This window comes from Cherax quadricarinatus, chromosome 33 (genome assembly GCF_038502225.1).
Source record: "Cherax quadricarinatus isolate ZL_2023a chromosome 33, ASM3850222v1, whole genome shotgun sequence".
Taxonomy (NCBI): Eukaryota; Metazoa; Arthropoda; class Malacostraca; order Decapoda; family Parastacidae; genus Cherax; species Cherax quadricarinatus.
The window spans coordinates 30,760,687-30,788,281 of NC_091324.1; the positions used below are offsets into that span (position 1 = coordinate 30,760,687).

The 27,595-nt window shown below is 41.5% G+C and overlaps 1 protein-coding gene across 9 annotated transcripts in view; it reads right to left on the reverse strand.

The window, feature by feature from the left end:
• The window catches only part of LOC128693860 (adenomatous polyposis coli protein-like), a 551,448-nt gene that overhangs the window by 22,094 nt on the left and 501,759 nt on the right, over nt 1–27,595 (reverse strand). For 7 of the 9 annotated variants that reach the window (XM_070091007.1, XM_070091003.1, XM_070091005.1 and 4 more), the window contains 3 exons: nt 26,490–26,635; nt 22,294–22,446; nt 19,902–20,086 (listed from right to left, as the gene is read on the reverse strand). In XM_070091007.1, coding sequence (XP_069947108.1) covers nt 19,902–20,086; nt 22,294–22,446; nt 26,490–26,635 — 484 coding nt within the window. The remainder of the gene's footprint in view (nt 1–19,901; nt 20,087–22,293; nt 22,447–26,489; nt 26,636–27,595) is intronic. The other 2 variants (XM_070091006.1, XM_070091002.1) reach the window with 1 other exon arrangement.

The window sequence follows — 27,595 nt, forward strand, 5'->3', positions numbered from 1 at the left end:
AAACTAGAGAAAGTACAAAGGTTTGCAACAAGGTTAGTTCCAGAGCTAAGGGGAATGTCCTATGAAGAAAGATTAAGGGAAATCGGCCTGACGACACTGGAGGACAGGAGGGTCAGGGGAGACATGATAACGACATATAAAATACTGCGTGGAATAGACAAGGTGGACAAGGACAGGATGTTCCAGGGAGGGGACACAGAAACAAGAGGCCACAATTGGAAGTTGAAGACACAAATGAGTCAGAGAGATAGTAGGAAGTATTTCTTCAGTCATAGAGTTGTAAGGCAGTGGAATAGCCTAGAAAATGACGTAGTGGAGGCAGGAACCATACACAGTTTTAAGACGAGGTTTGATAAAGCTCATGGAGCGGGGAGAGAGAGGGCCTAGTAGCAACCGGTGAAGAGGCGGGGCCAGGAGCTAGGACTCGACCCCTGCAACCACAAATAGGTGAGTACAAATAGGTGAGTACAACCTATGTGCCCGAGAGTCCTTAAATATTTGTCTCAAGTTTTCCACAAACTTACGTAAAGTTTTTTAATGTAATCAGAAAAATGTACGACATTCAAGTCACTTTACTGACAAATTCCAGCTCCTGTGTGGAAAATTTTGGGAAATAAAAATAATAGTACAGATTGCAAAATGAAATCAAGCCACACTATAGATCAGATGAGACACAGGGGTATTAAAAACCATGTCTTAAAATCTTACTTTCAAAGAATAAATACTTCAAGGAAAATATCCTGGATAACAAGACCTATAAAAAAAATACGAGTTACAATGCGGTGTTTCTTTTTAATACTTTTGCAACATACAATCTTAGCTAATTACAAAAAAGTGACATATTGTCAGAGATAAAACGAAAGTGACCATACGAAAGCGCAATTTAATTTAGTCCACTCCAACTAAATATATTTAAGATAAGTTTACAATAATTTAATAATACACAAACACAATGAAATATATTTTATTCGTTAGGTTCAGAATGATTTTTGCGAAGTTATAGCATACACAAATGTTTGCTTGCTCTATTCGGCAAGAAGTGCCTTGCTATTTAAGCCAAAATCTCAAGTTTTACCTCCTCGGCACGACATAAATAATTTATATATATATATATATATATATATATATATATATATATATATATATATATATATATATATATATATATATATATATATATATGCGCTTAACAATTAGCAAACAGGCGAAATTATTTACAAACATTGTCTATGTCCACAGCAGGACTCGAATCTGCAAACTCTGTATCAGAGTCCACAGTACTATACCACGGAGCCCGTCTCCCACCGGTATTTGAAGAACACTGACCGAGGTATATTAAAACTAAGCTATAGGAATTACAAAAACATTATTCCTGCATAATACCACAAAACATCATCATAATTCGTTTTATATGTATAATGATATCCATAGGTTAGGTGAAATTTTCACCGATTCAGTCTTTTCAAAATATATTTATCTTTGGTAAACATGCAATATTTTAGTTACACAACTTTATAATTAATCAGGTTCTTCCCTGTCTGCATAGTTATCGACAAAGAGCAGAAGGAAACCAAAATACGACATGTGTGATTCACACGTCTTCCCACTGTAGAGCACATTATTAGCTCTTAATTTCCATTATTTATGATATAAACACAAAACTGGACTAGAAATGAGCATTCAGTGATGTCAAATGTAGGAATAATTCCACCTCTCAATACGAGAATGCAGAACTTCCTGGTAGACTGGTGTATCACCACAGAGTACATGGAACTTAAAAAACTGGAGGGGCCACTAAACGTTTTTTCCTCCGCATTAATGCAATATACGCAATAAACGGGGAAAATTTCTGTTACAGATATAATTTGGTGAAAGAGTTTAGGCAACTGTTTTCTCTAGACTGCAATATTGATATAAAATATTCCAGTCTAGAGAACTGGTGGAATGGCAGAACTAGAGAATATGCAAAGAACATTCACCGCCAGGGTGTTGTATTCAGATACCTAAATCACCGAGAATGCCTAAAATTCTCAAACTGTTCTCCCTGAAAAAAACACATACTGTTTACCTGGAGAGAGTTCCGTGGGTCAACGCCCCCGCGGCCCGGTCTGTGACCAGGCCTCCTGGTGGATCAGAGCCTGATTAACCAGGCTGTTGCTGCTGGCTGCACGCAAACCAACGTACGAGCCACAGCCCGGCTGATCAGGAACTGACTTTAGGTGCTTGTCCAGTGCCAGCTTGAAGACTGCCAGGGGTCTGTTGGTAATCCCCCTTATGTGTGCTGGGAGGCAGTTGAACAGTCTCGGGCCCCTGACACTTATTGTATGGTCTCTTAACGTGCTAGTGACACCCCTGCTTTTCATTGGGGGGATGTTGCATCGTCTGCCAAGTCTTTTGCTTTCGTAGTGAGTGATTTTCGTGTGCAAGTTCGGTACTAGTCCCTCTAGGATTTTCCAGGTGTATATAATCATGTGGGTAAGACACATATGCAGCAGTTAGACGTATGCATATGTGTCTTACCTAACAACCTGTCGGTATTGTATACCATTTTGATGTTCATATAATCATGTATCTCTCCCTCCTGCGTTCCAGGGAATACAGGTTTAGGAACCTCAAGCGCTCCCAATAATTGAGGTGTTTTATCTCCGTTATGCGCGCCGTGAAAGTTCTCTGTACATTTTCTAGGTCGGCAATTTCACCTGCCTTGAAAGGTGCTGTTAGTGTGCAGCAATATTCCAGCCTAGATAGAACACGTGACCTGAAGAGTGTCATCATGGGCTTGGCCTCCCTAGTTTTGAAGGTTCTCATTATCCATCCTGTCATTTTTCTAGCAGATGCGACTGATACAATGTTATGGTCCTTGAAGGCGAGATCCTCCGACATGATCACTCCCAGGTCTTTGACGTTGGTGTTTCGCTCTATTTTGTGGCCAGAATTTGTTTTGTACTCTGATGAAGATCTACACTTAGAAAATACTTAAGAGATTGGGCCCAAATCTGCACATTGAAGTAACCACCATTAAGCTGGAGGTAAATAGCCTCACTAAACGGCACGAGTGCAGAATCTTTTGGCAAAGGTAACCTATTAAACAGTTGCAAAAGCATTTGATCTTGCCAAGAAACACCTGTCTTCAGGGGATAGTTGAAAGGTTCTCAAAAAAAAAAAACGATCAGCTAGTGTTGTTTAAGTTGGACTATGTGTTGTCAATCTGGAGGCCTGGTTTGAGACGGCCGTAGGAGCGATGATCCCCAGATCCATCAGCGAGCTAGTAACAAGGAGTTTGATTCCAGTCATCCTCAAGTTGTCGGATCCCACGCTCACATATAAGGTGTTGAATTCTTTGTCCATGGACTGTGTTTGGGTAACACTAGTCCCCTAAGCACAATTCAAAGAATCAGCTTCGGGCTTCCCTTCTACTCATACTATGTTTATGGAAATCAGGTGCCCACTTCACTCGGAGCTCGGATCCAACTACTTATATGAAGCTTGTCTTGCTAATAAAGAGAAGCACACACACACACACACACCATTGATCCAGTACATCCATGGGCTCGGTAATCTACTCACTACAAGAAGTCTGCCGCCCTTGTCCGTCCGTCAAAGTGACAGGCGTGTTGGATTATCCTGCCCGAATACTCCCTCCCCCCCCCCTCCTTCATATATGCATCACAAACTCTGAACAATGTTGTTAATATGTTGGCCTGACAGGCCCCACGCTCCGAACACACCTGTAGCTTGGTCATGCATGGAGGGTCGGAGTGTGTGCAGGCACGTACCGTACTTTTGTTACCACTGTGACCATCACAATGTGACAACAGCATCCATCACCTCCAAGCAATGGTTTTTATTTTTTTTAAATAAAACTCTATATCTGGGTGAGTCATTCGGCGGAAGAAGTTGTGGAGACTTGATCCTCTGTCCTCTAAGCGCAAGGCAAACGTGCTATCTAACTGTACTCACTTGTCGTACGATTTTCAAAGAGAACCACATCGTTGTATATAAGCTACTGAGGTAACGATAAAGTTGCACACAGCTTGAATTGTGTAACGACGCCACACAGTTTCCAGCCGCCCACATCACGACTAGTTCATAACTTCTGGGAATCGGTGGCGAGTTATGCAATTAATGAGCGAGGTGTAGAGGCTTGCTTCTCGGAGATGCAGCGACCCACACACAACTCGCTGCTACACTTCTGGATGGTTTTATTTAAAACATTTGGATATACTAGCAGTACGCAGCTACCCTGCTGAATACGTTAGCAGCATTATGGGTACACTCACAGTGTGCTGCATCTCTGTTGCCCATGAGTTACTGGTGATACACTAGTGTGACCGAGTGAGTTATCTCACTTGATGCTCACATCTCTCTTGTTTATTTTTTTATATTTTAAGTATTTTTGTTTAGTTCACTGTATTGTAATGTAAGACGTACATTAAATGCACTGTAATTTTTTTTTTGTATAGTGATGATAATGTGTTTAACTGCAAGAAATGTAGTGATGTAGTTGGTTACTGAAGGTGAAGGATCGTTTGGGAGTAATAAGTAATGTGAAGCCTAGTGCGTGTTTCGAGGCACCAAGGCAGACCCAGGGAGGCTTGAGTGAGCCTAGTCCCTAACCTGTGGGGTGATTATTTTTGAGCTCTGGTTGAACCAAAAGGAAGTAGAAAGCTCTTCGAGTATTCGAGTTATATTCCAAGGAGTACTGAAACTGACTGGGAATTCAACCCGGGAAAGTGAATGATAAAGGTTCCTAGGAAAAAAAAAATGATAAGCTCGAATATGATAAGCCTCCGAGGTACTATGAGAGGAACTTTAATTAAAATAATCTATAAACTAATTTTTGTGGTAAAGAACTTGTATCAATATTATAATTAGGCTACTGGATGTTTATGGATTTGCAGAATAAGTGTTGGGAATAAAAATCACCGACTAGGAAAATCATATTTTTTTTTAGGTGGAAAACAGATGTCAAGTTGCAACTTTATCGCTTAACTATTAAGAATTGCTGATTTAAGCGAGTGCCTTGTTTATTGGAAGGGGGTATGGGAACTAGCTAGAGAAGACTAGACACGGCCATGGAAATGAGGTTCGAGGCAAAGGAGATGAGGCTACTGTCCTCCTGAAACTATTAAGTGGCTTACGAAAATGATTTACAATTAATTGTAAGTAATATTTGTCAGTATATTTTGTATTTCCATTTCTTAGCTTTATTACATTACCAATATCCCAAGTAGTGTTAAACTATTCTCCTCTCAGTAACCTAGTACTTAATTGTACATTCCCGTAGTGTAATAAATGTATTTCCTTACATATTGGGTCATTTCCACCCGTAATATTGATTTGAATGGTCAAGTGGAGTTCATGTGGTGGAAAGTTCTCTATCGGAGGTAAAGAAGCTTTGGCACATTCCGCTCCTTCCCTTTCCGTCGGATATGACAAACCTAGAAACACTTTATATGTCCTGTCAGCCCGCAGAGCTTGAGAGTTTCGCAGATAAACACAAAGATACGTCACAACGCTCGACACTCCTAGAAGATTTAGGCAGTGGGGCTAGGTGGAAAGAGGGAAGGTGAATGAAAGAGAAGTGAAGGAATGAGAGGGACGAGAGAATTGAATAGGGAGAGTTGAGAGAAGGAGAGCAGCAGTGACGGAGAAAACTTGGTGAGTCAGAGGGCCGACACTGGTGTATTGCCGTCGCCGCTCGTGGCGTAACAGTCACCGACACACGTCGCTACAGTCGACCATCCTGCACTCTCGCGGCACCATACTCAACCTTGACGCAAATCCAACAAGTTTTTCTCTGCTATCCCAAAACAACCAAAACGAAACAGCGAGTCATGCTGGGGAATTCCATCGCACGCAATACACAGCAGCCACCGCACGCAACACAAAGCAGCAGCACAATACTTCACCGCGCGCAAAATGTCTCATCTTGTTTCCTAGTCTCTTCCTTCTTGTCCCCTTGTGCTCCCTTGTTCTCATTACCACGCCTACCCTTACAATGCTTTCCTCAACAAACATCCCCTCCTTTCTACCCCCTCTTTCCATTCTTTTCCAGGGAAACACGACTAGCTTTTGTTCCCACAATGTAACTTTCATGTAAACTAAGAGAGCCACCACGCTGAGGGGTGTACCAACTTAATAAAAAAAATCTGGGGGTGACAAGTTCGTAACTGAAATGTCCCGGGTTTAATTCCCGGACCCAGCAACAAATACTGGCTAGTAGTAAAAATAGGTAACTCTTATTTAACCGTTGTAAGTCGCATCTTGGAAAAAATTATGTTCAAATATGTAAGAAAATTCCAGTGCTGCTGGAAGTAATACAAGTGTTGGGGAACAATGTCTGCACAATGTGTATTTAATTGTATTTATATTTCATATTTATTTTTCTCCTTGATGTGCCTCCATCTTCTGTGCCCCTATTATATCTCGCCTTCAGATTTATGAACTATGGAGGTGCGTGCACTAACAAGGATGATTTGCAAAGATTGAGGAAACCTGTCAGACCTGGTACAAATCTTCACTACGGCACTCCATATCACAGGATGCCGCCAGACCACTAGCCGAAATAGCGGCCATGACCCTGGGCTAGCTAGGCTAGTATGTATGCCCCGTTTGGAATGACCAATGCTATATTTATATACCCTCCTTAACCTCAACCCTCAGCATTTTCTTTGTACGTACACAATGAGCCACACCAACAACCCCTCCCCCTACTCCTCGCCCAACACATTGTGACCACCACCTACATCAGCCTTCCTCTGTGTAATGTGTAAACCACGACACCTTTCCCGTGTATATTGTGAATCATCGAACAACCTCCCTGTCTATACACAGTGAACCACCTACAACCTCTTCCCTCCCTTTGTATACACAATGAACCACTCACAACCCCCCTACCCTGACTATAAACAGTGAGCCACTCACAACACCCCTCCCTTAGTTTCATACAATTAACCACGAACAACATAACCACCTTTTGATATATCTTTGACGAATTTTTGAGCTTTTCTACTCACGGAGCCCGCCCCTGGGCCAGGCTTGTCTGGTCAATCAGGCTGTTGCTACTGATGGTCCATATAGACATCAGAACCAAGTTGATCTGAAACTTAGAAGAGATACTTGTCAAGTTTCCTCTTGAAAATCTTCACACTTGTCCCAGCAGTGTTTCTATCTTCTGGTCTTCCTGGTGCCAAACTATCAGACGCGTGGCACCACGGAAGGAAATATATTTAAAGTACAGGTAGTTCATGCTACTCTTGCTCTCCTATATTAGTCACTGCAACATCTGTCATTATTTTGGTTTGCTCCTCCAGTTCTGTGTACTCTTGTGTCGAATTTGTTTACCCTTGTGTTTCTGTTTACCTTCTTGCATGTTTTAATGCTTCTGTTTGACTTCCAACTTGTGCTTGCTCTTCACTGTCTTTAATCGGTTTTTATTTACTCAACGTCAACGCTTCATTATATAGTGGTTCAACAAACTCGTATTACCCTCATTAATCATTACTATTACGATGAGTCTATCTCCAGTCTTCAACCCCCTTTCCCCTCCTTCCACGGCGACATCAGTCATACGAAATAAAACTCTGGTTCTTCCTCCCTACCTTATCTCTTTCTCAGCATTCCCTACTCCATGCCTTCCCATCCCCACTCTTCCACACCCATTAACTTCAAAAAACTTAGGATATCTCCTTCTCCCTCTCTTCACCTTTCCCCCTCCTCCTCTCCACCTACTAATCCAAGCTTTCCCCACTCCCCACTACCACACTTGCTCTCTATACAATGTAACCAAACTTCCCAGTTGCCCCCTTTCCCTAGATTACCATCACCTTTGATGAGTTTCGAGAGTCTTACTACTATCGGAGCCCGGCCATGGGTCAGGCTCGTCTGGTGTTAGCCTGGTCAACCAGGCTGTTGCAGATGAAGGCCCACTGCTCCACATATCCATCACAGCCTGGTTGATCTAGCATCTGGCGAAGATACTTGTCCAGTTTTCTCTTGAAGACTTCTACACTTTTTCCAGCAGTGATTCTGATATCTTCTGGCAAGATGTTGAATACTCTGGGGCCACGAATGTTGATACAATGTTCCCTTATTGCGCCCACTGCATCCCTGCTTTTCACTGGGTTTATTCTGCACTTCCTCCCATCTCTCTCTCTCTCTCTCTCTCTCTCTCTCTCTCTCTCTCTCTCTCTCTCTCTCTCTCTCTCTCTCTCTCCAGTATGTTGTTAGGGCAGTGTGCAGATTTGGGACCAGCCCCTGCATAATGAATGATTTAATATAACAGGAACACATTTTATTCTGTATATGCAACCAATCTTCGTGTGATGCAATATGACGGGGAAACATACGCTAGTTTTTTCTCACAGCGCAAAAGTAGCATTACACTGCGGGTGTACCTTCATTTTTTATCTAAACAAAGGTATCAGCGAGCACAATCATCGCCAAAAACCACAGGAATGTACAGTCGTGGTACCACACAGAGGAAGGCTTTAATCTGGGTTACAGAATAAGAACAGGAAAACACGATCAAACACAGAACTGAGCTTTCCCCCTGGGTTACCACACCAAGAAAAGCAATCACAATACCATACTGGGGATGGCTTTCCCCGGGGTTACCACAGCAGGGAAAGCAATCACAATACCACACTGGGGATGGCTTTCCCCGGGGTTACCACATCAGGGAAGGCAGTCAAGATACCACACTGAGGATGGCTTTTCCCCGGGTTACCACAGCAGGGAAGACAATCACGCCACCACAATGAGAATAGCTTTCCCTTGGGTTACCACAGCAGGGAAAGCAGTCACAATACCACACTGAGGATGGCTTTCTCCTGGATCACCACAGCAAAGGAGGTACGGAAAGGGGACTAGTACCAAACAGCACCAGGAAGTGGTTCTTGGCACTCGAGAAAGGAAATACTTACATGCTGTAAGAAAAACACAGGCAAGAGAGTGGAGAATCTATATGCAGAAGAGAGGAAGTGAATACATTAAGAAGACCTGAAGGCTAGTGTATACATTCAGAGATGTACCTAAAAGCAAGGGAATGAGAGGCTAGGGACACGGAAGTCAGGACATGCACGAGACAACCTAATGCACCATGGGAACATGCAAGGACATGGACTGTCCCTATGGGGCAAGGGCAAAGGGGCGTGGTGAGTCGGGCGAGTTCAAGTAGATGAAACATTCCTTCGGATAGGCACACATGGGTTATACAGGTATATGCAACATTCTTTTGGGAACGGGAAGCATGGGTTAGGACTAAATGCAGCATCTGGACACGCGGGGCATTTCCAGATAGGACACACTGATGAGGATGACCTAAATACTCGCGAGATTACACATGGACATGCACGTGGGAAGATAATGCTATGTAAATGTTATGTAAAGACATGCATCAGCATTTTGAAGGACGAGGCAAGCGGGGACCGTTCCACGATGTGACATACAAAAGAGTAAGCTGGACCGGTAGACAAGGAGCAGAGTGGAAGTCCTTTAAAGAGCCAGAGGCTCCGGGTGTGAAATTGCTGGGGTCAATGCATGTGCTGGGAAGGGAGGGGAGGTGGTGCTGGAAAGTCAGTGACCATCAATATACATCAACATAAATATGAACTTAGTAAGTGCAAATACGAGCGTACTAAGAGGGTGTAGTGTAGCACCGAATCCTTCTAAGCAAGCGTATGCATTAATACTGCGACTCGTGACAGTTGCAAAATCAACGTTGTCGTTGTAATGTTCTTTGACCCTCAACTACCTATAATAGCTATGTAGAGAATCTACTTACATTCTATAGTAAACAAAGAGTTGGCGCTAAGAGGGTACGTCGATTGTATTGACTTGAGGAGTGCAGAGGTAACAGAGGATGGACACTATGTGTGCAGGTGAGACATGTGAAGGCAGACTGAATGTGTAGAAAAAAAGTGAGGACTGTGTGGACTGGAATGATTGTGACGAGGTCTGGATCAGGGTGCTACTACTGCTGCTCCTCGACACTACTACCACTGTAGTTACTACTGCTGCATCACCAGTACCATAGTCATCACTACCTCTATGATCATCATTACGATTACATTATGTTTAGGTAAGACACATATGCAACAGTTAGGTATCTTTATTTTGAAACGTTTCGCCTACACAGTAGGCTTCTTCAGTCGAGTACAGAAAAGTTGATAGAAGCAGAAGAGGCGATGTAATCAGTCCATCACCCTTAAAGATTTGAGGTGGTCAGTCCCTCAGTCTGGAGAAGAGCATTGTTCCGAAGTCTGAAACAATATGAAGTTGAAAGGACAGAATGGAGCCTTATATAGCGCCAGGAGGTGAGACGTAGATCACTTTGGGAGGTCAGGTCCCTCTCAAATCCAGCCGTTCTCACTAGTAGAGGTTGTTGAAGTTGATTTCAGGTCTGTACCAAGATACCCTTGTGTCGCAGTGTCTGACAGATTGAACATTAAAATGGTATAAAATACCGACAGGTGTTTAGGTAAGACACATATGCAACAGTTAGGTATCTTTATTTTGAAACGTTTCGCCTACACAGTAGGCTTCTTCAGTCGAGTACAGAAAAGTTGATAGAAGAGACTTGAAGACGATGTAATCAGTCCATCACCCTTAAAGATTTGAGGTGGTCAGTCCCTCAGTGTAGGCGAAACGTTTCAAAATAAAGATACCTAACTGTTGCATATGTGTCTTACCTAAACACCTGTCGGTATTTTATACCATTTTAATGTTCAACGATTACATTATAAATGGTATACACTACCGACAGGTTGATAAATAAGACACATGTGCAACACCAGGAATCTTTATCGACGAAACGTTTCGCCTGCGCTGCAGGTTGCATCAGTCGAATACAGAGCTGAATCACACTTGGAGACATCGCTAATGTCTCCAGAAGTGATTCAACTCTGTATTCGACTGATAAACCCTGCAGCGTAAGTTTAACGTTTCCTTGATAAAGATTCCTGGTGTTGCACATAAGTCTTACCACCACTACTATCATTATACCACCACCATTATCAAAATTACCGTCACCACCCTAATTCTCACCAACCCCAACAACTATTACTACTGATGCACTATTTCTCGCCACTGCCACCACTACGGAGCACGACAATAATTTCGCTATGCAAAGACATAATTTAAGACCTGTGAGAGCCGACTCTCCCTGACCTGAGACTGTGCGCTAGCGCGCGTGTTCTCAGTTATACTTCTCTACTTGTATTGTGTAGATAGTCCTGACCCTACCACTCAACTACTTGCGACCGGTCTTGCATATTTCTAGTTTCCTTAGGCCTATCGTAACTGTATTATGCTTAGCATTTAACTCCAAAATCTACATAATCTACCACTGATGCAGCCTAAAATATGTGCCATCAGAATCATTATACAAATGTATATTACTCTTCGCGAAATAGAGTATTTCCTGAATAAAGCTTCTTAACTAATCTGAGGTTTCCTGAAAAAAGCTAATCTTAATCATCCTGAGGTTTCCTGAAAAATCTTATCTCACTTTCCAAAATCATCTTGTCTTTTAGATTCCAAATGTGATCTCATGTACCCTCAGCCTGTCTCGTTCCTGAACCTCGCCAGGTGGTGACGAATGTTATGGTGGCAGGGAGGTAAAATTATGAGGTATCTTTTTATGTGGTGAAGAAAAGGAATGTAAATGAAAGGATACAACAAAAGAGGGAGGGAATATGACGGAAGGAAAAAAAAAAGGGAAGAAAATATGGAGAGAGGATGAAGAGGGGAAAAATGAGGAAAGGTACCAGGGAGGACAGCAAATAGGAAATGGGTAGAGCTGTAGCCTCTCAGCATCCATGAGGCAGCTTGGGTCCCTCACCTTGCCTGACCACTTTGCCTCTTATCAAAACACTTTCACCGACCTATTAACACACATTTTTAGACAACCATGTTACTCTCTAAGCAACTTTTTTTCTATGATTCCACCTTTTCGCTAAAGAAAGTTTGTTTTTTTCCCACTGAAGCTCTCACCAAACTAGTAAATAGGACCTAAAGTATTTTCACAACCCTAGTATGTCGCTCCTTTCAATGTGATATGCAAAGTAAAGGTTAATTTTATTAGAACGGATATCACTACCTAAAGATGGAAGATAAAGTGATTAAATTATCTGAGCATAACAAATATTAGAGAAACACGACAAATGGTACGTACAATTTATACATAAGAAGTCTAATAGAGTACATGAAAATTATTACTGCAAACACATTACCTGGTTCTGGGTTAGCCAATGTCTTCAAGGTCAAGGTGAACTTAGGTAGTGGTGATGGCAGGCCAGTGAACGTCTCACCCTGCCCCGCTGCCCTCTCCTTGGAGACAGCCCACAAGACGGTGGTGTTGGCTCACTACACTAACCAAACTACTCTCCTCACACGTTATCGTATCACTCTTTGTTACTTCCGCTCGCACTCTCCCTCACACCTCACACTCTCCTTCAAACCTTGCACATCAAAACTTTCGCTGTTTGTTTAATATCATACTTGTATATATACAACAAGAAAATCAAAGGCTAGTAATGGCACTTCGCATGTACCTAAAATATCCCTCACACGCTTCTTGCGACAACCAGAAGGAAACAAAAAATTCTTAGAATTTCCGCTGGCACTGTAATAAATGAAGATGTCAACATAAGCCCTAGCATAGACTAACACCTCAGGCCCGCCAGATCAGCCTAGAAGCAAACATAACGAGGCACCACCGGTGATGAGGAACGGACGCGTGTGTGAGCGTGGTGGGTGTGTGGGCGAGTATGTAGCGGCACCAGCGTAGAAGAGAGTATTAGTGGGTGTAGCAGGGCTGTAGATCAGCTGGTCGGTGTGAGCTCTCTCTGGTAGACCTGTTCCAAGCACCCCCACCCCCCATCCCTCTCCCCGTCAACACCCAATAATTCTACACTGTCGCAGTGCTACACCACAACATCTATTATTGAACTGACACTCGTTACTAGTAGTTAATTTCCGCCGAAGAGCAAGTAACATAATTTACAACAAAGACCTCCTTCATCTCTGTTTCTCCAATCCTCTTGCTCACCTCTCTCCCCACGTGCCAAGTTAAAAACACACCCTCGCACATATCCGTAAGATCTGTCGTTTCCCCGCCCACCACCACTGCCACCCACTCTACATCAACCCTCATACGTAATACTTATAATAACGAAGTCAGTTAGTGGGAGTTTGGCTTCATGGCAATGGCTGTTATTCCTGCTTTCAGTGTATACTTTATTAAAAGTACCACAAATGATGTAAACGGAAAGACAGACAGACGGACGGACGGTCGGTCGGTCGCGCTCTCCTCTCATTTCTCGCCCACTGTAAATTACAGTACTATCGTATAAAGGGGGCCCCCTTCCCTAAACTTTACTATGATATTCACATGCACACACGTCCGTCTTGGAATACTTTGTCATGGTGCATTTAATGAATAGTTTGTTTACTGGAAAAAGTTTTTCTGTGAACTTTCCTTATGCTAAAGTGACACCCAGCAAAAATGAATGTTCTTACAGGAGATGCTCCCGTTTCACAAGCTGCTATGCTGCTTAGGTGTTCACTCACAGGATGAGTGCCACTCCCGATTACTGTCTCTATAGACATATATACACTAACGCGATGAGTATCACTGTTGAATACTACCTTCATGACAGTGATGCATGTAGTTTAATTAGGTTGAATGGCATTGCCCAATATTGCATTTATGGATGTATGTTCACTCATAGGATACGGTCACCTATATGTGGTTGTGGAGATCAAGCTACTGGGTTCAAGAGCCTTAGTGTACCTCTTCTTACAGCTATGTATGGGTCCTGCATCCAGAATGTTCCATTTCCTGATTACTCCAAGGCTGAAGAAACACTTTCTAACATTCCTGTGACTCATCTGTGTTTTCAGCTTCCAGCTGTGCTCTAGTATTCCTGGTTTTCCGTGCCTCGAATAATTTGTTCCTATCCACCCTATCATTCGTTTCGTTATTTTGTACATTATTAAATTGCCCCTAGTTCTTCTTTCCTGTAGTGTTATCATGTTTAGCTCCCTTAATTCTCCTCATGGCACATACCCTTGAGCTCTGGGACCAAACTCTGCACTTTATCCAGCTTCTTGACATGCTGGATCAGTGCTGCACATTCCAATATGGGTCTGACACATGTTGTATAACGTGCTATGAATGACTCCTTGCTTAGGTTTCTAAAAGCTAATCTTAGGTTGCCCAGACGCATGATTGTGTAACAGTTATTTGATTAATGTTGTGCCTCGGGTGATATGTTCGGTACAATGCTCACCCCGAGGTCCTTATCCTCAAGTGAGGCTTGTAGCCTTTATTTCCTGAGCCTGTACTCTGCAGTTTTCTTTGCCCTTCTCCAATCTTCATAGCTTTGCACCGCTTAGGGTTCAATTCTAGTAGCCAATTTGACCATACTACAGCTTATCCAAGTCCATTTGTAGTCTTTCTTGGTTACCATTACCTTACCTTTAAAGGGTTTCAAGAGTTTTCCTACTCACAGCCCGGCCCTGTGTCAGGCTTGCTTGCATGTATATATTTGTATGTGTGCATGCCAATATGAATGAGCTTATATGTGAGTACTTATATACATATACATGTGCACATATATATGTTTGCATATATACATGAGCATATGTACTCACCTATTTGTGGTTGCAGGGGTCGATTCACAACTCCTGGCCCCGAGTCTTTGCCTTTCGCCACTAGGTCAACTCTCTCCCTGCTCCACAAGCTCTATCATATCTCTTCTTAAAGCTATGTATGGATCCTGCTATATGTCGTCATCATGTCCCCCCTATCTCTCCTGTCCTCCAGTGTCGTCAGGTTGATTTCCCTTAACTTTTCTTCGTAGGACATGCCCCCTTAGCTCTGGGACTACTCTTATTGCAAACCTTTGCACTTTCTCTAATTTCTTGACGTGCCTGACCAGGTGTGGGTTCCATACTGGTGCTACATTCTCCAATATGGGCCTAACGAAATGCTATTCTTAGGTTTGCCAGACACCCATATGCAGCAACAGCAGTTATTTAGGTGATGCGCGCCTCAGGAGATGTGCTCGGTATTATACTCGCCCCAAGATCCTTTTCCTTAAGTGAGGCATGCAGTCTTTGGCCCCCCTAACCTGTACCCTGTCTGCAGTCTTCTTTAACCTTCCCCAATCTTCATGACTTTGCACATGGTGGGGTTAAACTCCTGGAGCCAGTTACTGGACCAGGCTTGTGGCCTGTCTACATCCCTTTGTAGTCCTACCTGATTGTCATCCACTTGAATTCTCTGCATTAGCTTCACGCTGTCTGCAAGCAGGGATACCTCTGAATTTAACCCGTGTGGAACCCCATTCGTCAGAGGTGCCTACTCTGACACTGTCACTTACCATCACTCATTGTTTCCTTCCTGTCAGGTATTCTCTGATCCACTACAGTGCCTTTCCTGTTATTCTTGCTTGCTCCTCTAGCATTTGCACTAATCTCTTGTTCAGAACTGTGTTGAAAGCCTTCTTAAAGTCCAAGGAAATGCAGTGTACCCACCCCTCTCTCTTCCCTGCCTTACTTCTGTCACCTTGTCGTAAAACTCCAATAGGCTTGTGACACAGGATTTTCCCTCCCTGAAACTGTGCTGGTTATCATGTATAAATTCATCCCTTTCCAGGTGCTCCACCAGTCTTCTCCTGATAAACTTCTCCATGACTTTGTATACTATGCATGTCAGTGACACCAGTCTGTAGTTTAATGCTACCTGTCTTTCTCCTTTCTTAAAGATTGGGGCTGATTTGCTGTCTTCCACACCTCGGCTAGTTACCCTGTTTTGATAGACGAGTTGAAAACTGTTGTTACTGGCACACAGTGCCTCTGCTCCCTCTCTCACGACCCAGGGAAAGATGTCCGGTCCCACTGTCTTTGAGGTATCTAGCTCACTTAAAAGCCTCTTCACCTCCTCCTCGGTTGTGTGTAGTGTGTCCAGCACTTGGTGTACCCTTCCATTCCAGTTTGCTGGAGTCCTTTTCTCACTGAAAATACTTCCTTAAGTCTCATGTATGCTTGTGCATATGTATGTGTACTTATGTATAAGTGTGCATATGTATAGATGTCTCCATGGGGAAGTGGAACAGAATTCTTCCTCTTTAAGCCATGCGAGTCATAAGAGGACTAAAATACCGGGAGCAAGGGGCTAGTAACTTCTTCTCTTGTACATATTACTAAATTTAAAAGGAAAAACTTTGGTTTTTCTTTTGGGCCACCCTGCCTCAGGGGAATATGGCTGGTTTGTTGAAAGATGATGATGTATAAATGTACATAAACCTGAGAAGTCATAGAATATGGCTTTCAGTAAATAACCAGAAGAATGAAGAGGGGACCAGAACTCTAGTACGTACTTACATACAGCAAGTCCAAGGCTGTTACCTCTCAGCCACAGAGCTTACAATAGAATGATTGTTCAAACAGAAATTGTGTGACTTGTATGCATCAGTGACACCAATGGTGCTCCTATTGTTTTATCCCATGAGTCCCAGTCCAATCTTATATTTATTCACTTGTACAGGTGGTTGAAGGGATCAAGCCTTAGCTCCTAGTCCCATCTCTCAACTTGCTGCTTGTCAGATTCACTTTCTCCTAGCCTTATGGACCCTACTGTACCTATTCTTGAAGCTAAGTGTGGAGTCTTCATCCACCACTTCTTCATCAAGGTCATTCTGCTTCCTGACCACCCTCAGGATGTAGAAATACTTCCTGACATCTCTGTGACTCGTCTGTTCTTTAGCTTCCAGATGTGGCGCCCAAGTACTTGTTTCTCACCTCCCAAACAGCTTGCCCCTATCTACCCTATCAATTCCTTTGTGTATTTTGTAGTTTGTTATCATGTCTCCCTTGGTCCTTCTGTCCTTGAGGAATCTTCTTTCTTTCAACAAACCAGCCATATCCCACCAAGGCAGGGTGGCCCAAAAAGAAAAACAAAAGTTTCTCTTTTTAAATTTAGTAACTTATACAGGAGAAGGGGATACTAGCCCCTTGCTCCCGGCATTTTAGTCGCCTCTTACAACACGCATAGCTTACGGAGGAAGAATTCTGTTCCATTCCCCCATGGAGGAGTCCTTGAGGAATGTTAGACTTAATTCCTTTAACCTTTCCTCATAGCTCATACCTCTTAGCTATGAAACTAATCTTGTTGCATACTCTTGCACTTTCTCCATGCTGTGTCTCCTACATTATCCTTGTGTATACTGACAGAAAAATTTAATACACCATCAATAACGGGCTGGTTACATTCATTCATCCAGAAGTTCTATCTCTTATTATACCTGTTTTTGTTTAAGAGCAATAATTCTTAATACAGTACATTCTAGTACTTTTCCTGTAATTACAGGATGTTTTTCTTTCTAATTTACGTTTCAATCAAAGGTGTCAAAAACCTCTTTACAGTCAGGGAATATACTACTGCTTGCCCTCTTTCTTTCCTTCCTAAGCTTCATCAATCAGTTGTAGATTGTCATTAGTTCATAAGCCAAGATTTATCCTTCTTAACATGGTGATTTGACATGAATCTCATTTTTTCAAGGTGCTCCACTTGTCTCTTTCTTATCTTCTCTCTCTCTCACCTCATAATCACATACAATACTCACCAGGAATACTGTCTGAAGATTAATGCTTCCTGATGGTCTCCTCTCTTGAACAATGGGATTAAGATCACAGTTCTTCAGGTTTTTAGGTGCTTGTCTCCATTATTTAACTAATAATATAGAAAAGTATTTGCTAAGGATTGTGGCTCCTTCCTTCAGTACCTAATGCAAAATTCATTTTGGTCACATTGCTTTTGTTACCATAAACTCAGACAAAAATTGTCCTTTACTTGTTCTTTTGATTTTTGCTATTTCTATGTTGTTTTTCTTTCAATGATCAACAGATCCTCGATTTTTCAGTAACATGAGCTTGCTAATACTTAATTCAACACCATAATTTTCAACTTATAGGTAGTAGGTTGGTAGACAGCAACCACCCAGGGAGGTACTACCATCCTGCCAAGTGAGTGTAAAACGAAAGCCTGTAATTGTTTTACATAATGGTAGGATTGCTGGTGTCTTTTGTCTGTCTCATAAAGATGCAAGATTTTAGGTATGTCTTGCTACTTCTACTTACGCTTAGGTCACACTACACATACATGTACAAGCATATATATAAACACCCCTCTGGGTTTTCTTCTATTTTCTTTCTAGTTCCTTTCTTCGTTCTTTCAACACACCGGCCGTATCCCATCAAGGCGGGGTGGCCCAAAAGGAGAAACGAAAGTTTCTCCTTGTACATTTAGTAATATATACAGGAGAAGGGGTTACTAGCCCCTTGCTCCCGGCATTTTAATCGCCTCATACAACACGCATGGCTTACGGAGGAAGAATTCTGTTCCACTTTCCCATGGAGATAAGAGGAAATAAACAAGAACAAGAACTAGAAAGAAAATAGCAGAAAACCCAGAGGGGTGTGTATATATATATGCTTGTACACATATGTGTAGTGTGACCTAAGTGTAAGTAGAAGTAGCAAGACGTACCTGTAATCTTGCATATTTATGAGACAGACAAAAGACACCAGCAATCTTACCATCATGTAAAACAATTACAGGCTTTCGTTTTACACTCACTTGGCAGGACGGTAGTACCTCCCTAGGTGGTTGCTGTCTACCAACCTACTACCTTACTAGGGGTTACTAGCCCCTTGCCGGGAGCAAGGGGCTAGTAACCCCTTCTCCTGTATAAATTACTAAATTTAAAAAGAAAAATTTCGTTTTTCTTTTTGGGCCACCCTGCCTCGGTGGGATACGGCCAGTTTGTTGAAAGAAGAAGAAGAAACATGCAAGATTTCAGGTACATCTTACTGCTTCTACTTACACTTAGGTCACACTACGCATGCATGTATAAGCATATATATACACACCTCTCTGGGTTTTCTTCTATTTTCTTGTTAATTGTTCTTGTTCTTGTTTATTTCCTCTTACCTCCATGGGGAAGTGGAACAGAAGTCTTCCTCCATAAGCCATGCATGTCATAAGAGGTGATTAAAATGTCAGGAGCAAGAAGCTAGTAACCCCTTCTCCTGTATACATTACGAAAGTTAAAATGAGAAACTTAAATTTTTCTTTTTGGGCCACCCTGCTTCAGTGGGATATGGCCAGTTTGTTGAAAGAAGAATTTTCAAATTAATGGCACTTCATCTGACTTTTGTTTTAACACCCAAAGAAGCAAACACATTCACCATTGCTCAAACTGTACAATATTTTCAGAACTGCATGGACATCATAATTCAAATGATCCCTGGAATTTCAACATCCTCACCCATCCTCAACCCAAGTCCAGCTAACTAGTTGCTCTGACTCACTTCAAAAATTTTACCAGTTTTAAAATGTTATTCTTCTTCTTTCAACAAACCAGCCGTATCCCGAGGCAGGGTGGCCCAAAAAGAAAAACAAAAGTTTCTCTTTTTAAATTTAGTAATTTATACAGGAGAAGGGGTTACTAGCTCCTTGCTCCCGGCATTTTAGTCGCCTCTTACAACACGCATGGCTTACGGAGGAAGAATTCTGTTCCACTTCCCCATGGAGATAAGAGGAAATAAACAAGAACAAGAACTAGAAAGAAAATAGCAGAAAACCCAGAGGGGTGTGTGTATATATATGCTTGTACATGTGTAGTGTGACCTAAGTGTAAGCAGAAGTAGCAAGACGTACCTGAAATCTTGCATGTTTATGAGACAGAAAAAAGGACACCAGCAATCCTACCATCATGTAAAACAATTACAGGCTTTCGTTTTACACTCACTTGGCAGGACGGTAGTACTTCCCTGGGCAGTTGCTGTCTACCAACCTACTACCTAGGTAAAATAAGTTATGTACTCACATATTGTCTGGCATTCCAGAGCTGATACATTCAGCCAAAAGGTCTTCGCTCTCAGAGTCGGAGTGAGTACTTGACCTGGTTTGGGAATGTTCACGTGACCTATCTTGTTTTGGCTCTTCAGAACTCTCTCTCCCACCATCAAGTTGATCTACTTTCTGAGCAGACACATTTAGATCCTCATGTTCCTGAAGGGGTAGAACAGACATATTCTGAACTTGATTTTGTGATAGTTTAACTACTTAAAAAAGAATTTAAAGATAAACATAGTTTACAAATGATTTTCATAAATAAACACTAAACAGTGAAAGCATATAGCAGGTATCTGACAAGTTAATCCAGCCTCCTAAACTCTAAATTACTTTCTCACATAATTATATCTGCTCATGTTTTATTTCCACAGCTGAGGTCATCATCCTGAACAAGAAAGACTGGCTTGCTTTAGGGTCTTAAAGTAAATACATTGACCTGCCCTAAGCTTGCAATAACAAACAAACTGTCCTAGACAAATACCAGGTTACAAAGACTATGTGCATCTGTACCTTTAAAAATCTGAACCAGAGTAATAAAAAAAAATCTGAAATGCTAGAGTAGCTTTCCTCCTCAATGACTATTCTATATCAAAAACTATTAGTTGTACTTTTTTCAGAGCTTAACACTTCATTATACTCATTCCCACTTGATTAATACAAACACTTAATATAGTTTAATTGTAAAAGGTGATGGATTAATGATACTAAAAGTTGTAGTGCATATGCACATACCTCAACACCACTACATGTAGGCACAAAAAATTTCATGTTCTCATACACTGGTCATCTCCCACTCTCTCCTCATGTACAACCAACACTAATGTGACAAAATCTTGAAACACATTGACATCATATATTTATTTTATTAATATTTTTATTAACACACTGGCCTATTCCCACCAAGGCAGGGTGGCCCGAAAAAGAAAAACTTTCACCATCATTCACTCCATCACTGTCTTGCCAGAAGGGTGCTATACACTACAATTTTTAAACTGCAACATTAACACCCCTCCTTCAGAGTGCAGGCACTATACTTCCCATCTCCAGGACTCAAGTCCGGCCTGCCGGTTTCCCTGAATCCCTTCATAAATGTTACTTTGCTCACACTCCAACAGCATATCAAGTATTAAAAACCATTTGTCTCCATTCACTCCTATCAAACACGCTCACGCATGCCCGCTGGAAGTCCAAGCCCCTCGCACACAAAACCTCCTTTACCCCCTCCCTCCAACCTTTCCTAGGCCGACCCCTACCCCGCCTTCCTTCCACTACAGACTGATACACTCTTGAAGTCATTCCGTTTCGCTCCATTCTCTCTACATGTCCGAACCACCTCAACAACCCTTCCTCAGCCCTCTGGACAACAGTTTTGGTAATCCCACACCTCCTCCTAACTTCCAAACTACGAATTCTCTGCATTATATTCACACCACACATTGCCCTCAGACATGACATCTCCACTGCCTCCAGCCTTCTCCTCACTGCAACATTCATCACCCATGCTTCACACCCATATAAGAGCATTGGTAAAACTATACTCTCATACATTCCCCTCTTTGTCTCCACAGACTCCTAAGTGCACCGCTCACCCTTTTCCCCTCATCAATTCTATGAGTCACCTCATCTTTCATAGACCCATCCGCTGACACGTCCACTCCCAAATATCTGAATGCATTCACCTCCTCCATACTCTCTCCCTCCAATCTGATATCCAATCTTTCATCACCTAATCTTTTTGTTATCCTCATAACCTTACTCTTTCCTGTATTCACTTTTAATTTTCTTCTTTTGCATACCCTACCAAATTCATCCACCAACCACTGCAACTTCTCTTCAGAATCTCCCAAGAGCACAGTGCCATCAGCAAAGAGCAACTGTGACAACTCCCACTTTATGTGTGATTCTTTATCTTTTAACTCCAAGCCTCTTGCCACGACCCTCGCATTTACTTCTCTTACTACCCCATCTATAAATATATTAAACAACCACGGTGACATCACACATCCTTGTGTAAGGCCTACTTTACTGGGAAATAATTTCCCTCTTTCCTACATACTCTAACTTGAGCCTCACTATCCTCATAAAAACTCTTCACTGCTTTCAGTAACCTACCTCCTACACCATACACCTGCAACATCTGCCACATTGCCCCCCTCTCCACCCTGTCATACGCCTTTTCCAAATCCATAAATGCCACAAAAACCACTTTAGCCTTATCTAAATACTGTTCACTTATATGTTTCACTGTAATCACCTGGTCCACACACCCCCTACCTTTCCTAAAGCCTCCTTGTTCATCTGCTATCCTATCATATATTTCTTTATATATATTTTCATTGTAAAATTCATAATGCTTTCCTTACCTGTCCATGGAGTCTTGGAATGTTAGAGCAAGTTAAAGGCCTTCCTCTCTGGGATTCACGAGACGTAGCGCGAGAAGTTTCACTGCCTGTTGTGTCACTGCTGTCTTTACCATCACCTCGTAGGCGGTCCTTTGAAGAATGAGAAGTGTATACCTAGTCATCATGGTGAGAATATGATGTCAGAAGTAATATAACAAGCACTGCATTTCCTAAAGCTTTTGCTACATTTATAGTCGGTTACTGTAATGCTGTATGTTTCACATTCACTGTTCTCTACAACTGTGAAACCATAGTTCTCTCTTGGTAAAGAAAAATAAATTAAGAGGTCATAAACGAATAATACTGAATACAAGAAGGGATTTAAAGAATATAAGAACCTAAAGCATGAGACTGCAGAGTGATGACTTTTATTTTTTTTTTATACATACATCAGCCATTTCCAAACAAAAAAGGTGAAACAAAAAAAAAAGCACATTCATCATGATTCATTTCTTTACCTCTCTTTCCAGAAGTGCACCAACACCACAATTCAAATGATCAAACCCGAAAATGATCAACCCTTCTTCAGAGGCAAGGCACTGTGCTTTGCGCTTCCATAACTCAACTCCAACTAACAAGCTTTCATGAATCCCTTCATAAGCGTTGCCGAGCTCCTCCCCAGCAGCACAGTAAATCCACTCAATCACTTTAATCCACTCACTTTGATCCGAAACACTCGCCTAAACCTGCTTCAAGTCCCTACCATTCAGAACTAAACAACTCTTCGGTGTGCATCATATGTAGTAGTAAAAGAGAGACTTTACTTCCATATCATGACATTACTCTTAAGTGAACTTAACCTTTTTTATTATTATTATTATTATCATGCTGGCCTATTCCCACCAAGGCAGGGTGGCCTGAAAAAGAAAAACTTTCACCATCATTCACTCCATCACTGTCTTGCCAGAAGGGTGCTTTACACTACAGTTTTTAAACTACAACATTAACACCCCTCCTTCAGAGTGCAGGCACTGTACTTCCCATCTCCAGGACTCAAGTCCGGCCTGCCGGTTTCCCTGAACCCCTTCATAAATGTTACTTTTCTCACACTCCAACAGCACATCAAGTATTAAAAACCATTTGTCTCCATCCACTCCTATCAAACACGCTCACACATGCCTGCTGGAAGTCCAAGCCCCTCGCACACAAAACCTCCATTACCCCCTCCCTCCAACCTTTCCTAGGCCAACTCCTATCCCGCCTTCCTTCCACTACAGACTGATACACTCTTGAAGTCATTCTGTTTCGCTCCATTCTCTCTACATGTCCGAACCACCTCAACAACCCTTCCTCAGCCCTCTGGACAACAGTTTTGGTAATCCCGCACCTCCTCCTAACTTCCAAACTACGAATTCTCTGCATTATATTCACACCACACATTGCCCTCAGACATGACATCTCCACTGCCTCCAGCCTTCTCCTCGCTGCAACATTCATCACCCATGCTTCACACCCATATAAGAGCATTGGTAAAACTATACTCTCATACATTCCCCTCTTTGCCTCCAAGGACAAAGTTCTTTGTCTCCACAGACTCCTAAGTGCACCACTCACCTTTTTTCCCTCATCAATTCTATGATTCACCTCATCTTTCATAGACCCATCCGCTGACACGTCCACTCCCAAATATCTGAATACATTCACCTCCTCCATACTCTCTCCCTCCAATCTAATATCCAATCTTTCATCACCTAATCTTTTTGTTATCCTCATAACCTTACTCTTTCCTGTATTCACTTTTAATTTTCTTCTTTTGCATACCCTACCAAATTCATCCACCAATCTCTGCAACTTCTCTTCAGAATCTCCCAAGAGCACAGTGTCATCAGCAAAGAGCAACTGTGACAACTCCCACTTTAAGTGTGATTCTTTATCTTTTAACTCCACGCCTCTTGCCACGACCCTCGCATTTACTTCTCTTACTACCCCATCTATAAATATATTAAACAACCACGGTGACATCACACATCCTTGTCTAAGGCCTACTTTTACTGGGAAATAATTTCCCTCTTTCCTACATACTCTAACTTGAGCCTCCCCATCCTCGTAAAAACTCTTCACTGCTTTCAGTAACCTACCTCCTACACCATAAACCTGCAACATCTGCCACATTGCCCCCCTATCCACCCTGTCATACGCCTTTTCCAAATCCATAAATGCCACAAAGACCTCTTTAGCCTTATCTAAATACTGTTCACTTTTGTGTTTCACTGTAAACACCTGGTCCACACACCCCCTACCTTTCCTAAAGCCTCCTTGTTCATCTGCTATCCTATTCTCCGTCTTACTCTTAATTCTTTCAATAATAACTCTACCATACACTTTACCAGGTATACTCAACAAACTTATCCCCCTATAATTTTTGTACTCTCTTTTGTCCCCTTTGCCTTTATACAAAGGAACTATGCATGCTCTCTGCCAATTATATATCTATATATATATATATTTTCATATAGTCGGACTTGAGTCCTGGAAATGGGAAGTACAATGCCTGCACTTTAAAGGAGGGGTTTGGGATATTGGCAGTTTGGAGGGATATGTTGTGTATCTTTATATGTGTATGCTTCTAGACTGTTGTATTCTGAGCACCTCTGCAAAAACAGTGATAATGTGCGAGTGTGGTGAAAGTGTTGAATGATGATGAAAGTATTTTCTTTTTGGGGATTTTCTTTCTTTTTTGGGTCACCCTGCCTCGGTGGGAGACGGCCGACTTGTTGAAAAAAAAAAAAAAAAAATATATATATATATATATATATATATATATATATATATATATATATATATATATATATATGTATATTTATATATATATATTTATATATATATATATATATATGTATATATATATATATATATATATATATATATATATATATATATATATATACATATACATATACATATACATATACATACATACATACATACATACATACCACACAGGCCATCTCCCCCTAAGGTAGGGTGTCACAAAAAAAAAAAAATCACCATCATTCATTCAATAGCTGTCTTGTGAGAAGTGCACAAATATCACAATTCAAATGGCCCTCCGAACTGTGACATCCTTACCCCTCCTTCAGAGTAAATTCACTGCACTTCCCACTTCCAAGCTAATGTCCAGCTAACCAGGTTCCCTGAATCCCTTCATAAATGTTACACTGCTCATACTCCAACAATAATCAAATCCCTAATACTCTTGCCTCGATTCACTCCAATCTAACATGTTTACACATACCTGCTGGATGCTCAAGCCCCTATCACCAGAAACCTCCTTCACACCCTCCCTTCAGTCCTTTCTGGGACAACTTCTACTGCTCCATCCTTCCTCTCAGATTTATGCTCCTCTAAATGCCCAAACCACCTCAACAGCCCCTCCTCTGCTCTCTGAATTATACCTCCTTTGTTTTTACCTCAATGTCCATCTCACACCAAGAGAAGGTAACCCGAAGAACATACTTCCATCACGATTTATTTAACTGCTGTCTTGCTAGAAGTGTGCTGACATCACCATTCAAATTACCCTTTGACTGCAATATCCCTACCCATAACAAGGGTACTAGATGAAATGACTCTTTTATGCTTCACAGGATCAATTCTATATGAAGTGTGCCGAGTTCCTGGACCGAAACTTGGATATGATGTCCTAAGTGCATGCACTAGGGTCTTTTCATCTACATCCTCACCCCCTGTTCAAAGTGTAGGAACAGCCCTTCCCACTTCCTAGACTAAAGTCCAGTTAATCAGTTTCCTTGAATCCTTTCGTAAGTTACCTGGCTGACATGCCAGCATTCTACATTCACAACTGAAAGTTTATAGCTAGGAACACAATCAATGGCTTACCCTACTATATGAAATTTCTCTACTTATGTACAGGAAAACTGGATATACTGGAGAGGTTCAAGATATGGAAAAAAAAGACAAGGTAACTTGATAAAAAATTATACTGCGCCATACATTATTTTGAGAAATAGCAAAAGCTCAGTGATATTAATAGTTAGATGAAGTAATTAATAATAAAAAAAGTAAATACTTGGATAAACTAATACAATTAAATGAGTGATCAGTATTATACAAAGAAAAGAATATTTCACAATGAAAGCAAGATGAAATAAGAATAATCCAGGTTAGCTAGATTTGCATAATGTTAAGAAACTAACCCTGGGGACACCATCATCTAATATGGGAAGATCATCATCAACTGTGAGTGATGACAATGAAGTGGCTCGGGAGAATTCAACTGGAGTGCCTTCCTCTACCCATGCTCTTGGAGCCTCACTAAACACTCCTGTACTTGTTCTTGGCCCTGGGGGGTCATACAATTAAACAGGTAACAAATAATAATATTTTAAATACTAGTTACAATACTAGCAGTAAACTGGTTCACTCCCATATGCAAGAATATTCATGGAAATTTGTATATTGCTGTGCCTAACAATGACTACTTTCTTTACATAACATTAACATTGAAGCACCATCTTTTTATTCCATCATCCTATAAACAGCTTATAAACAATAAGGAAAAGTATTCAACCTTTGCAGCTAGTCCCGAGGCCAAGCTATCTTGGTGATACTTAATCAGGCAATGTTGCTAATGCAGCTATTTAAATGAAACTGATCAGGACCCTTCTGAAGAAACTCATTACATTCCCTGAAACCTAAACACTAATTGTAAAAACCATCAAGTACTATGACTATCATAGTTTACTACACATATTCAGGATTGTATGTACCAGATACGTTTGTTTCATTTCACAACAAGCATGGGTTATGAATATACCACTTGAAATTTTTTTTAGCACGTTGGCCATTTCCCACCGAGGCAGGGTGACCCAAAAAGAAAGTAAAATATAAGGAAACAATATATATCTACAAAACTCTCTCAGATTTGACTAAAAAATTATTCAAGCTTACTTTATAACACATTATTAAAATGTCCTGTCTAAGGGCAATGTTTTTTTTTTTTTCCAACAAGTTGGCCGTCTCCCACCGAGGAAGGGTGACCCAAAAAAAGAAAGAAAATCCCCAAAAAGAAAATGCTTTCATCATCATTCAACACTTTCACCACACTCACACATAATCACTGTTTTTGCAGAGGTGCTCAGAATACAACAGTTTAGAAGCATATACAGTGGTCCCTCGATTATCGACGGTAATCCGTTCCTGGAAGCCGGTCGATTATCGAAATGGTCGATTTACGAATCAATTTTCCCCATAAGAAATAATGTAAATTCAATTAATCCGTTCCTGACACCCAGAAGTATTA